The sequence below is a fragment of the Pyxicephalus adspersus genome, chromosome 3 (assembly GCF_032062135.1).
Source record: "Pyxicephalus adspersus chromosome 3, UCB_Pads_2.0, whole genome shotgun sequence".
Taxonomy (NCBI): Eukaryota; Metazoa; Chordata; class Amphibia; order Anura; family Pyxicephalidae; genus Pyxicephalus; species Pyxicephalus adspersus.
This window is the reverse complement of record NC_092860.1, coordinates 79690416-79703263: the sequence shown is the minus strand read 5'-3', so window position 1 is coordinate 79703263 and position 12848 is coordinate 79690416. Positions and strand designations below refer to the sequence as shown.

Sequence of the window (12848 nt, the reverse complement as noted above, 5' to 3'; positions counted from 1 at the left end):
GTATTTATCATTCTGGTCCACCTAATCAAGATGGCCTTTGATTCTGGATCTGCAGAGGTTGGGCTGAACAAGCAGTAATATTGTGATGAGATGTTGCCCATCCATTCTGTGTTAAGCTAACTATCTGCTTATTAGTTTTGCTTGAATATTGGAGTTGTGGGGATGTCATAAACGGCAATGCTTTTGGGAAGGAAGAGCAGGTTTTTGTCAGAAAATCTTATGTTGCTTTTTTATACAAGGTCCTATTGAATTTTATTGTAGCCCTTATCAAGCCATCAGATATCTTTTATTGTAGTCCGTTCACTGTAAACTCCAAGCACAAGTATCTTTTTGTTAAGGGTTCAGGATTATGTTTTCCATTCATCTAACAGGTTAGATTTTAACTGCAATGATTCTGTACAGAAGAGATATAGCTGCAGGTTTCAGAAAATACTTTAGTGACCCATAGAAGAAAATGTAGTTTTCCTTTCCATATCTTTTTCTCCAACACCAGGGAATATCATATCCCCTCTTTTATAAATAGAGCCTTAAGTTTTAGAAGTTTATTATTAGAAGTCTTTAGTTGATGCTGTTTATTTGGCAGCATCTTTCAGGTCATTTTTGTTCGTGTTATTCTGATCTTATCTATTTTTAGACTTAGTCCTTGTTTTGTATGTTACTATATATTTACCTCTTCCATGACAGGTTCGAACAGTAAAAGCTCATGAGCTTGTAAACCACATACCGAAGGACTCTTTACCAGACCATTTGGGAGGTACATCAAAAATAAGTCACGTGGCATGGATTCAGGCATGTGTTAATTCCAGACAAGGGCAAGAAAATGGAGACTGCATGGACCATCTCTTTGTTATATACTCATCTGAGCAAAACCCTGTGAGTGATAGACTAAACTCTAATTGCACCCAGCAGAATGTGACTGATAACACCAGACTTTTACACAATCATTACCATGAAAACAGGACTAAAAATTACGCAGAGGCACACAGAGTAGCCAGCTGTGTGCACTGGAATGGGTCAGCCGTTAGTGGCAACTACGATTGTTGTGATAAAAGCTCCAGTGCAAATACAAATTGCAGGAGGCCGCCTCCTCAGTCGGAGACTCCTCCAGACACTCCATTGTATAAGCAGCCTGCTGACAATCCTTCCATCCCACCTTTACCCCAGAAATCTCGACCACTGCCTGCAGACACAGAGGTATCCATACACATGCCAGAAGAGGGAGGTATGACGGTACTTGGTTTAGTTCAGCATGTCAAGAGGATGAAAAAGAGGGGCATTTTTCAGGAATATGAGGAAATAAGAAAGGAGCCACCAGTTGGCACATTTGATGTATCAAAGTAAGTGATTTTTTTTAACTTTCTTCTAAACTTTTAAAGACCTATAATGTAAAAATAAACTCTGCAATATGGCTTGTTAAATCACTTGTTTCATTTCAGAGTTGGTCTACAAAAAATAGCTAGAAGGTACAATGTTCCATTGAGAACTAAGAATAAGGCAGCATATGTATTGGTGGGAGATGGACACATGATTGCCAAAATAGATCTACCAGTTCACGTCTACAGTCAGTTTCCACCCCTTTTTGTGTGTCATGTGTTACCTGTAGTCAGAAAGCCGGGTTAAGGAAAAAATTGACCTGTACACTTCTTACAATCTATTTTACCTTGGCTCCACAAGCCACTGGTGGTTTTACATCTTAAAAAAAAAAACTTATAATGTTGCAGCTCACTCTATTCAACCAATTGCCTTAATCCTTATATGTAGAGCATGCAATTTCATGGTGTTCCTTAAAAAATGCATTTATCAGTCCAAAAAAAAAGTTTTTCTTAACCAGGGTTCTGTGAAATCATAGGGCTTCTCCAGAGGTTGCCATGGGTTCCTCATGCAATTAGCAGTTTGTGACTTTCAGGTTAGTTTAACTGATACCAATGATCTTTTTGGCTATATGTAAGGTTGGCGGCCTTCCTACTGACCAGAAATGTAAGAGGCATACATCCCATTGATCACTACAATATTGTACTGTGGGTCGTGGATATAGTAATTATACCAGTAAAGAAACACTGTTTTAAAGGAAGATTCTTTTGTAACATTAGAGTAGGAGAGCTTTTTTTTTTTCCTGGACCAGAACCAAAAAAAAAAATCTAGCTGCAGTGCATAGTGAGCGATGCTTCACACAGTGAGCTAGAATTGCACAAGTGGGGGAATGACGTAAGCTGTCTTCTCCAACTTCTTAGTTACAAACTTGCGTAACCTGACAAACAATCTAAAGCTGATTGCGCACACAAGTGGTCTAAACTGGATCGAAAATTTTAAACTATTTTCAGTAAGGTCTAGGCCTTGTTCTTGTTATACTTTCCCAGCTTAGCTAGTAGAATGACAAATGCAGTACGTAAATGTAAACAATCCATTAAGGACCAGTAATTGAATGAGAATTCTTGGCTCTTGCTTATCTCTCTGATTCCTATTATCTTTGCACATACACCAGTCATCGGACAGTTGTGAGCAGTTTCCGCAATCCTTTGCTCAGGCATTTTGACTTGGCCTCCTCTACAGCTCAGTAATGCTAGTACAAGTGAGCTGATTTTCTAAGCTTATAATATGACCCAGACTGTTGTCACTACAAGTTTGCAGAAAACAAGACAAAAATTGGAAACAGAATAGAGAGTGTTCAGCAAATCCAACAGAATTTGAGAAGTGAGAAGACTAATAGACTAGGACTGAAGATAACAGAAATGAGCCAGAGAATGGATTAATATGAGTAATAGAAAGGATGCACTGTACAAATGAGACATGACAGAAGATGGCTATGAATGGGAAAGTACAGTTTATTTAGATCAAAGTGAATAGAGTAATACTTGTGGTATGCATGACTAGCATATGTGATATTTGTGAGTAACTCCTATCTAAAACCAAGGCAGTTGAACCTGTTCTTATGATCTTCCTATAAGCTTGTTTATTGTATGTGATTAAACAGAATTTAATATTGAGATGATTGTGCGTGTAATGTGACAAATGTATCAAAAAAATGCAGAACTCAACCTAAGCCCAAAGCATTAGCCTGCATAATCCTGTTTCCTGGTAAATGTATATGTTATTTTAATGTATAATATGTTTGTCACATCTACAAAATTAACCTTTTCATTGACCATAAATTAAATAGTTTTTTTTTTTTTTTTTTTTTTTTAACTTGGTTTAGGTTTGATCATTCTTAGTCTGGGGTATGTAGGATTGATTTGTGTGTCCCCAGTGCCTTAAAAGGCAGTTTTAGTTCTGTGTGTTGAGATATGATCATGGGTCTACAATAAAATTTTATATCCAAAATATGATAATGATAAATTCCAAAATATGGTCAGATTTCTGGTTTGAGGGTGCAAAAGATTGCATTTTTTTTTTCTCCTAATGAGAGTATGCCACAGAGCATTTGTGTTGCACATTTGGCAGTCTCCATAGATGCTGTCTGTTTTTGTTTTCTTTATATCCAATAAGGAAATTCAGAAATTCCCATCACATCTATAGAGAAAGTATAGAACTTGTAACATGTTTCCCACACACTTCGAAATATTCTAATGTGGACTGCTTTGGGGCTTAAAGCATGTTGAGTCTGAGCCTAAATTACACTGCCCAGATTTAATAAGACTTCTAGGTATTTTAGTCACACATATTGTCAGATGGAATTACCATGTGTTTGTAAGATAAACGCTTTCATTTCTTATTTTTCTACAGGAAGCCTTACAATCAATCAAAGAATAGATATAGTGATGTTCTGTGCCTGGACCAGTCAAGAGTTAAGTTAGGTCTTATTGGAACGGATGAGGTAAGTTTCTACTAAAAAAAAAAGTGTTTTGTTCTCATATTCTGTGAACTTTTTTATCAGAAGGATTTAATATGTAATCCTAATGATGTTGTCTTTTTAAATAGAGTATTACAGTAATCCAGACATATGCCCTGTCAACATTGGAAAATAACATAACATCTTTCTAGTTCTGTCTAAACTTAATCTACAAAAAGAAATGCCTCTTCCAACATGAAAAGATGTGTGTTGTATATTTGTGAAATGCCTTCAGAAATATTGCCTTCCTTCTGTTCTGAACACTTTTTTCTAATAGCCCAGAGGTGGAAGTCAAAGTAGTATCATCCAATGCAATAGAAATTTAGCTATGAGCAGGTGTATGTGTTTGTTTGTGTGTGTGTATATTAGCTTTTAGCAGGGGTAAAAGCAAGAAATATCCATATAACATCACAAACATACAAGGTTTACTAATACATTTGTAATAATGTACACAACTTTTTTACTAAAAAGAAAAACTAGGAGCAATTTTAAGTGCTTTATGCAATCTTGCCACAAGATGGCGCTACATGTTACAGAAACCTAAAGCTTACCTATACTCAGAATTTTCACTTTACATAAAAGGGTAGAGAACCCTTTTATGTAAGGTAAACGCATATATTTTTTTATATATATTTTTTTTTGCAGCACTGCCCCCTAATTCTTGCATGCCTATGTGGTCGAGAATGAATGGGAGCGCAAAGCCACCTGGAGCTTTTGTCAGGCATCCCGGGAGGCTTTTGGGCACTCCTTCTTCTGCGCATGCTCGGGCATACATTTTTGAAGCTTTTTTGAACAAAGAGAAAAATTTGCTGTTTTCTCCGCATGCGCAGTGAGATTGGCAAATTTTTTTTCATCCTACGTCACCTGATCTCGAGTCTGGGTTGGGTGACGTAGGATTACCCTATTAAAAAAAACACCTACTTTCTCCGTCCCTGTCCCCCGGCATCCTGCTGGTCCCCGCAGGTCCTGGGGACAGGTCTGCCTTTTCTGATTTCCACCTGCAAACTGCAGAGCTGAGATCAACAGGGTTTCCCATGACGTTGGTGCGGCTGGGACTTAGCAGCGGGAAATTCAAAATTGTATTGTATATAGGGTTTGCCTGCATACAAGAACATAATATCTTCCTGCTGTAATTTTTTCCCCCACTGTCATAGACCATGACCTAGCACAGTGAGCCTTCCAAAACCTAAACCCTCGAATTATAAGAGCTTGGATCATAATTATGTATTCAAGCAGACATCTAAAGATAAAGTGGATTGTTACATACCTAGCAGCTGCTATCTGGGGATGGCTAAGTTTCAAAGGGAGCAATACCTTTTTGGAATTATTAAAGCCAAGAAATGCATCAGTTTAAAGAAAATCATTGTTACTTTTCATTTTAACATGTTGTTTTTTTGCTGGCATACAAAGTTAAACACGTCTGTTTCCTTATTAAATCTTTAACCTTTGATCTATTGTGATGTTTCTAGTTATGATTTTTGTCTGGATGTCTGGCTTTTGTTTTTAATACCGGTAATGTTTACCCTCTTTTGTGAGTTCTTTATTAACTCTCAGGCCAGGTTTTTTTTTTACTATTACAACTAAAGTGTTAATTTTAGTTCATGTGTCCGGCTAAATCTGATGGGTCCAATAAACTTTGTAATGCTTTAATTTTGCAGACAACGGATTACATAAATGCCAGTTTTATGGATGGATATAAAAGGAGGAATGCCTATGTTGCCACACAAGGTAAAAAGAAATAACATTAGACATGTGGCTTCTACCTATGCATCTGTGTATTTCCTGAACATTTTGTGCATAGAAAAAAAAATGGCTACATTTAACAAATCTTGACAGCAGGGCTAGATAGATACCTTACCATTGTGGGTTTCTGTATTAGGACTAAAAAGATTTTTTTCTCCCCAAGTATGTTTTTAGCAACCAGAAACGTTACTCATGAAATTCATTGTTCTTGTATCTCTGTTTTCACCAAAATGAAATTTCTAACAATGTTGTTAGCCCTGATAGTACTAGACTGGAAAACACTTTCCAGTGTTGTAGAGATAAGGAGTGTTTTGTTGTCCTAACTCTTCCTGTCCTACGATGACAGTGTTCTACATCAATACAGTCCAATAAATGAATATCATGATCCCGGAATTGTGTAGCATGATAAACACGTGAGAATGTAGGAAAGCCTAAAAAGAAAACTAATTCACCTATCGCCATAACTGGTAAGCTGCAGCCTAATATATTTTTGTTTCTGGAATTAAATGGGCTTTATTTTTGCCATTTGGTTTCTGCCATAGTTCAAAAGTTTTCAGGATATAAATAGGCAGGCGTTTTAAATCCTGTGTGTAGTAGCATATACAATCTATGCTAACTATCCCATCTGTTGGCAACAGGTTTAGGGGCCTAGAAATGGTATTGTACAAATTTAGTTTAGGTGAAGATTTCTACAACATGTAAAGAAAAATGTCCTATTAAACCTCACATTTATTTGCCTTTTGTAATGCACTATACTGGTATATATCACATTGAATAACAAATAGTAGACTGAATACATGTGTGTCTGTATGTCGATCTGTGTTTCTCTATTCCATTGTATATAAACTTTTATAAGATAATCTGAGAATGCCAAAAGTAATGTGTAGCTATCTTCTCTGTGTGCTTAGGATTTAGTTTAAGTTTTATTTTCTTAATATCATTTGACATGAACTGTAATGACGTTTTTATTATCATTTAGGTTAAGCTGAACTACAGAAAAATAATGACTCTTATTTATTCAGATTTATTTATTTTTTCTTTACATTAGGTCCATTGCCTAAAACATTTGATGATTTTTGGCGCATGGTGTGGGAACAGAAAGTTTTAATAATTGTTATGACAACAAGGTAATGTTTTATAAAAATATACATAAAATCACCATTAAATGTCCCTTAGAGTTTTATTGTCAATATGTTACATTAGGCTATTCCTGAACCTCAAGATGAGATCCCTAATCCTGCTTACATTAACATGGCACAACTCAATAAAGATAATCCTTCTCTTCTCATGGTCTTTTTAAAAAAGGCAAAAGTAGTTTTATGAAAATTACTACACCTGCTTACAATCATGCACTGACATAACTTGTCATTGTAAAATGCTAGATTTTGTGCTTGTATTCTCTGACCACATCGCAGGAAATTTACAGTGCTGAGACCAAGCCTGTATGGTGAAGCTGGCATGAAGCTGTTTTCAGCTGATCCTTCCCCTTTACCTTCCTCTTGCTGCACCTTGTCCCTGGCTGTTATCTGGGTACATCTAGTGCTTTGCTTCCCAATGTCATAGCCTACAGTGACATGAGCAATGAAACAGCGTCATCAGAAAATTGCACTCCAGAGCTTTTGATGCTGCAACGCATTAGGTTTTTGTAACTCAAATATACAGCTATAGGGCTGTAGCTACAGAAATGCCTACTCTTGTACCATGTAGGGGCTTCTTTCTGTTTTTCAGGAGTAAATCAAGACAAAAGATAGATATTTCTGGGGAAGTACAGCTTAGGCACAAATAGAATTTCTAAAAAAAAAAATCTTTTACTTTCTAATAAATCTATTACTTTTTACAGGTGTTATGCAAACAGTGATAGTACACCAGATAAAATGCCTCAAAATGTTGATTTAATCTTCCCTTTTCTCTTAATAGAGTAATAGAAAGAGGTCGAATAAAATGTGGACAGTACTGGCCCCTTGAACCTGGCAGAAGTGAGGATTCTGGACACTTTGTCATCAGGAACATCCACATTGATCTTTTCCAAGACTTCAAACTAACTCACATGGATCTGTATAATAAACAGGTATGTTAGCTTTGTTTTCCAATGAGAGTATTTTTTTTCTGTCTCCATTCCAACATAATAAAAACATTGTTTTTAGCATTGTTACCATTTTGAATACGTTTTTCAATAAGTTGTGAGAAAAGCATTAAATCTCTCATTCACTATATTAATGGCTTTTCTTTGTCTTATTTTTTTTTTTTTTTTTTTACTAAAATTTAACTAGAAAATCTTTGCTTTAAAGTGAACCTTTCCTGTCAGAAATATGAAGATTGCCCTTGCTGACCTCCTGAAAATGCTTTTTGCTCCACTAACCTAATAGATTTATTGCTTTGAGTCACTGACCCAGGACAAGCAGGCTTTAGAACAATTATAGTTAGAATTCCCTATGTGCATTCATGTTCTGGGTTAGTAACTGCAAAAATTGAAGCCAGAAGGTCAGTATGTATTTTCAGAATAAGGTCAGCACAGGTTTGTTTGTTTTTTTTTTTTTTTGTTTTTTTTGGCACTTCCAGGTAAGTAATGTGATGGTTAAAGTTATGTTAAGGGTAAAACTTTACATAAATATTATCTCCTACAGTAATTACTTTCCATCAGTCAACCTTTGTCCTTTTTTTATTACCATAGACTGATGAAAGCCGGAGTGTTGCACATTATCAGTATATGAGTTGGCCTGATTTTGGTGTGCCTAAATCTGCATCTGCCATGTTGGACTTTAGAGCCCAGGTAAAACAGCACCAGGCAGTGGCTGTTCAAGCTTTGGGATCCGAATGGACTGGACACCCTGCAGGACCTCCAATTGTGATTCACTGTAGTGCAGGCATTGGGAGAACAGGTAAATATTCTCTGCAGCTCTTCTGATTTACAAGAGCAATACAGAGGTGAAACTTTATCTTTAGCACCGGCCAGAGGCGTGGACCACATCCCCAGTACAAGTCCCAGACTCAGATCAGTGATGGGGGAGTGAACAGGGTTATGTATTCATGACATCACTATGAGGGAGGTTTCTCCTCCTTTGAATGACTCTCTGCTCCCCACGCATGCACAGGCAGGAGACGGTAATTTTAGTGGTCTGCGGGACCGAAAAGGTTGGCGACCGCTGGTTTATTGCACATAAGTTATTAGTAAACTTGTATTGTTTTATGCCAAAAAAGCCTTTCTCCACTGTCTAAATATTGTCGTACATGTAGGCTTGGACTATTTCGACTATTTATAAGCTACATTTTCCCCCATTCTCTCTTTCTTCAAACCATTTTCATCTTCATTGAACTAAGTGTAAGATTTATTTTAGCAAACCCCTAAAAGACAATGGAAGACTGAATGAGGAAATATTAGAGCTGGCATACTAGGATGTGGTGTGTCTGCTGATTTTGGATATACACTACACTAAGCAGGTGAAGTGTTGGACCTGCACCTGTGTTGGGAAGTGTCCAAAATGTGGCTGAAACTACCGTGTATTTGTAAAGAGTTCTGAAGACAGAAGTGTAAATATATCTTAGTTGTTGTCTTTTATGGTTTGAATTTAGCAGTCACTTCTATGTGAGCACCATTTATTGCATACAGGTTTGATTTATTGTACCCTTCCCAAAAGCATATACTTGATGATAGATCTTTTCTTTTTGTTTGTTATTTGTATAAAAAAATATTGTGATTTTGCTTTGTAGGTGTATAATTTTCAGAATAGAGGGTGTGGTAACCCCTTTTTTTCCTAATATTACTTTATAGTTTTTACTGGGCAGTAATGTGCCCAGGTTTATATTTAACTACTGCATTTTTGTCCTAGGTACCTTTTGTACGTTGGATATATGCCTGTCCAGACTGGAAAATATTGGAACAGTGGATGTATTACAGACAGTGAAGAGAATGAGAACTCAGCGTGCTTTCAGTATTCAAACATGGGATCAATATTATTTTTGTTACATGGCTATTATCGAATACGCACAAAGAAAAGGTCTCCTCGCCCCTGTGGAATGGTCCGACACTGAATTTGAGACAGATAGTGAATGATTATTCCCTCTCCACGGTACTAAGAAATGTTATGTGGGTGCATCCAAGGCCATAGCTGGTCCAGTAAGAGTTGACAGTGCTGGATGGCTCTGCTCCAATGCTGCCATGCAGTGAAGTGCAAGCCGTTCAGTACACTGCTTTGTTTGAGCTATTAATGCACTGGAAAGTGTCATAATTTATTGTAGCATGAATGCAATGGAATAACTTGCACACCGTTTCCTAGACTTGAACTTTAAGTGTACTTTTTTTTCTTTGCTGTTGTGCGCAGGAAAAATTGAGTATATAGAATGTGTCACAGATCCCTTTGTAAAGTGTGTAGTAACTTGTAGATTTGTTTAGTCCTTTTTATGAATTTTATGTACATTCTAATGTGTTCTCTAAAGACGGCTTCAAAGTCTAACATTCAATGACACCAAGTAGAGGTCCACATACCTGGTCACTTTGGCACTGTTGTAAATTTCTGTACAGCTAAACACGGTAATGTTTCACCACAGCCCAGAGGATGACTAGCGAAAGTTCTGTTAATGCGGAATCATGAAGTGTTATGCAAATCTTACTAATTTACTTTAATTCTTTCGGCAGTGAAAGGGTTAAGATAAAGGCCTTAAGCTGTGTTTGTTTGACTTGTTTCTGTGTGAATGTGTTTTTGTTTTGTTTTTTTTCTTTTTCGTTTCTAAACTGTCTTCCTTAAGGCACCTCCAATCAAGAATTCATCTTATCAAGAATTGTCTTTGCTTTTTTATTGGAGGACTGGTTCAGATACCTACTTAGGGAGATGGCACAGATGTCTTAGATTCCTGTGCTGTGTCGTATGTCTCATCCACAAGTGTAACAATTACAAAAGGAGCTTGAAATTACCTCCACCCACCAGTCGTTTTGAGAATACTGTTTTTTTAATTTTCCCACGGGCTAGTAACTAACTACTAACCTGTACTACCAACATTTTGGAAGATTTCCTTATGTAATGGAATAGGCAATTCTTCTGAGACCCTTCTCAGGATAGCGGCCAGGTGTTTGAAGATGAAGAAAACATCCTTTTCTTTGAAGTGGATGTCTAGCCTAAATGTATTTTTTAGTTTGGATATTCTGGGGAGAATTAAAACCCTACATATTTTTTTTTCACTGCTTTCCAGGCCTGTGTTAGAGAGAATTCCCTTTTACTATCCTGTTGAAAAGTTTTACCAGACAGGAAGCAAGAGACAATCTTAAGAGCAGCGGGATAATGAGCCTGTATAACTTTTTTTTTTTTTATTTCTGTCTGTGTTGGCAGATTTTCCTCACTAAACAGAAAGCAAAGGAAAATCATATATTTATAAAGCGACATATTACAGAGCTTTACAAAGGCCATATCCATAAGGCTGATGTCAGACAAAGCAGCTCAGCTGCTAATGACACAGAGGCACACGGGAGGACCCTAACACTCTCTGGAATCGCTGGTGAGCCTTGCTTTTGTATTACAGGCAGCAAGGGATTTCCGTAGTGAGAGCATGATTTCCAAGACTGGCAGGAAGGTACCAGTCATGACACTGACACCAGTTGCAAAAGTTGTCTCTGTGACATGGCCTCTCAGAATAACTCAAAATAGAACTCCCTGCCATAGTCGTAGTCTATTGTGTGTAACCTTGACCTAATCGGAAGGGAGAATCAATTAGGTTTTTTGGGGGAAACTGCCTAAATCTGGATAACAGGACCGGTTCTAATCCTTCCACTCTAGCCAAACGCTAAAATTAAAAATAAAAGTTTTGTCTTGGCTGTAAACAGGTTAGGTTACATGACACTGCTCATGAGGGGTGTCTTTTATTCTCATAAGAATGGAGACATTTCTGTATTCTGTGAGCCTTCTCATAAGTGGGCAATGTAGTCTTCTAGAGACGGATGTTGCTATTTAAGGTTCCCAGGATGAAGGATTCAGACCACACAGGAGAATCCTTTGTCTTTTATTCTATTTATTTCTCTGCATTGATACCAGAAAAAGGATTCTTTTGTGGATGTACTTTCTTGAGGAACTGTCCCATTTTTGTTTTTACCTCTTTTATCTGACATTATGTGTAGTGTATGTTTTTTGCGTACAATATAACACTGCCTGCATTGATGTGCCTTTTAATGTTTGTGTAGCACAAAAGTCATAATTTATCCAAATTAAAATACAAATGCTTGCATTTATATTCTCAGGGGCCTCTATTTTCCATTTCTTTTGAGGGAAAGGGGTGACCTGTTTCCCCGCACCCTCATCCCTTCCATGTACTTGAGTACAGAAAAATCTTAAAACGGTTTTATTTTTGTTTTATATCAATACTGTATTTTTTCCAATTTATTTAATGTTGTGTACTTAAAGTATTATATTTTTTTCCTTTTTTGGTACGACTACATGACAGTGGCAGCATAATACTAAATGGATCCAGCTACTGTATTTATAAACGTGCTTAATCAATGTAAATGTTTATATAAGCTCTGGGATTGCAAAAATAAAATGCATTTATTTCCTTGCCATATTTAAAATTGTAGGACCTGTTGGTATCAAACTGGCAATTCAATAGAAAGCTTACAGCCTTGACTTGTGTATTCCAGATTAAATATTTCTTTAGCCTTTATTATTTTAATGCCTCTGTGTCTAAAATGTGTTTAATACAAATAATCATCCAAAGGGTACCTAGGAGTTTATTCTTTTTGATATTCAGTTAGCACAACTGTAAGTTATTAAAATGTAACTCAATCGGTGTACACTTTTTGGCTAAGCTATTGTAACACAACGTGTTACTTATTTCTTCATTATTCACAAAAGGTCTTGAGGATTTCACTGTACCCAAGGTGAGATTTTGCTTGCTGCCATATGAGGATTGAACAGTGCATGCTGTTATCTGTTAACATTAGACTTTCAAGAGTTCCTGTTACCTCACCAGACTTAAGTTTTGTTATTTTATGAATGCAAACCATGTAGCAATTAGGATATTGAGCATTTTTCATGTATTCCCACAAAAAAAAAAAAAAAAAAACAATTTTATCATGACCCCTGTAAGTGTTTAGTAGGACTTTGACCACTTACACTTCTATAAAGGAATTTACCAGATGTTCCAGTTGGAGCTGAGTTACTAGTGCCCAAAAATGTAATGCAAAAAAAAGCAGTGGTGATAGTATTATGTGTTGCATGCAGGAGGTGTCATTGCCAGTGCAGTGAAGTCCGTGGAATCTTTATCTGATGAGAGGATAGACAAGTAATTTCTGAAACCA

The 12848-nt window shown here is 36.7% G+C and overlaps 1 protein-coding gene across 2 annotated transcripts in view; it reads left to right on the top strand.

Annotated features, from left to right (window-relative positions):
• LOC140326620 (tyrosine-protein phosphatase non-receptor type 9-like) overlaps positions 1–12216 on the top strand; it is a 30406-nt gene extending 18190 nt beyond the window's left edge. The window contains exons 7-14 of one of the 2 annotated variants that reach the window (XM_072405389.1): positions 685–873; positions 1165–1337; positions 3721–3811; positions 5485–5554; positions 6618–6696; positions 7487–7637; positions 8241–8448; positions 9397–12216. In XM_072405389.1, the coding sequence (XP_072261490.1) occupies positions 685–873; positions 1165–1337; positions 3721–3811; positions 5485–5554; positions 6618–6696; positions 7487–7637; positions 8241–8448; positions 9397–9620 (1185 nt within the window). In that variant the 3' untranslated portion in view covers positions 9621–12216. Of the gene's footprint in view, positions 1–684; positions 1338–3720; positions 3812–5484; positions 5555–6617; positions 6697–7486; positions 7638–8240; positions 8449–9396 lie in introns of both variants that reach the window. The other variant, XM_072405388.1, reaches the window with a different exon arrangement.
• Positions 12217–12848: the final 632 nt, after the last annotated feature.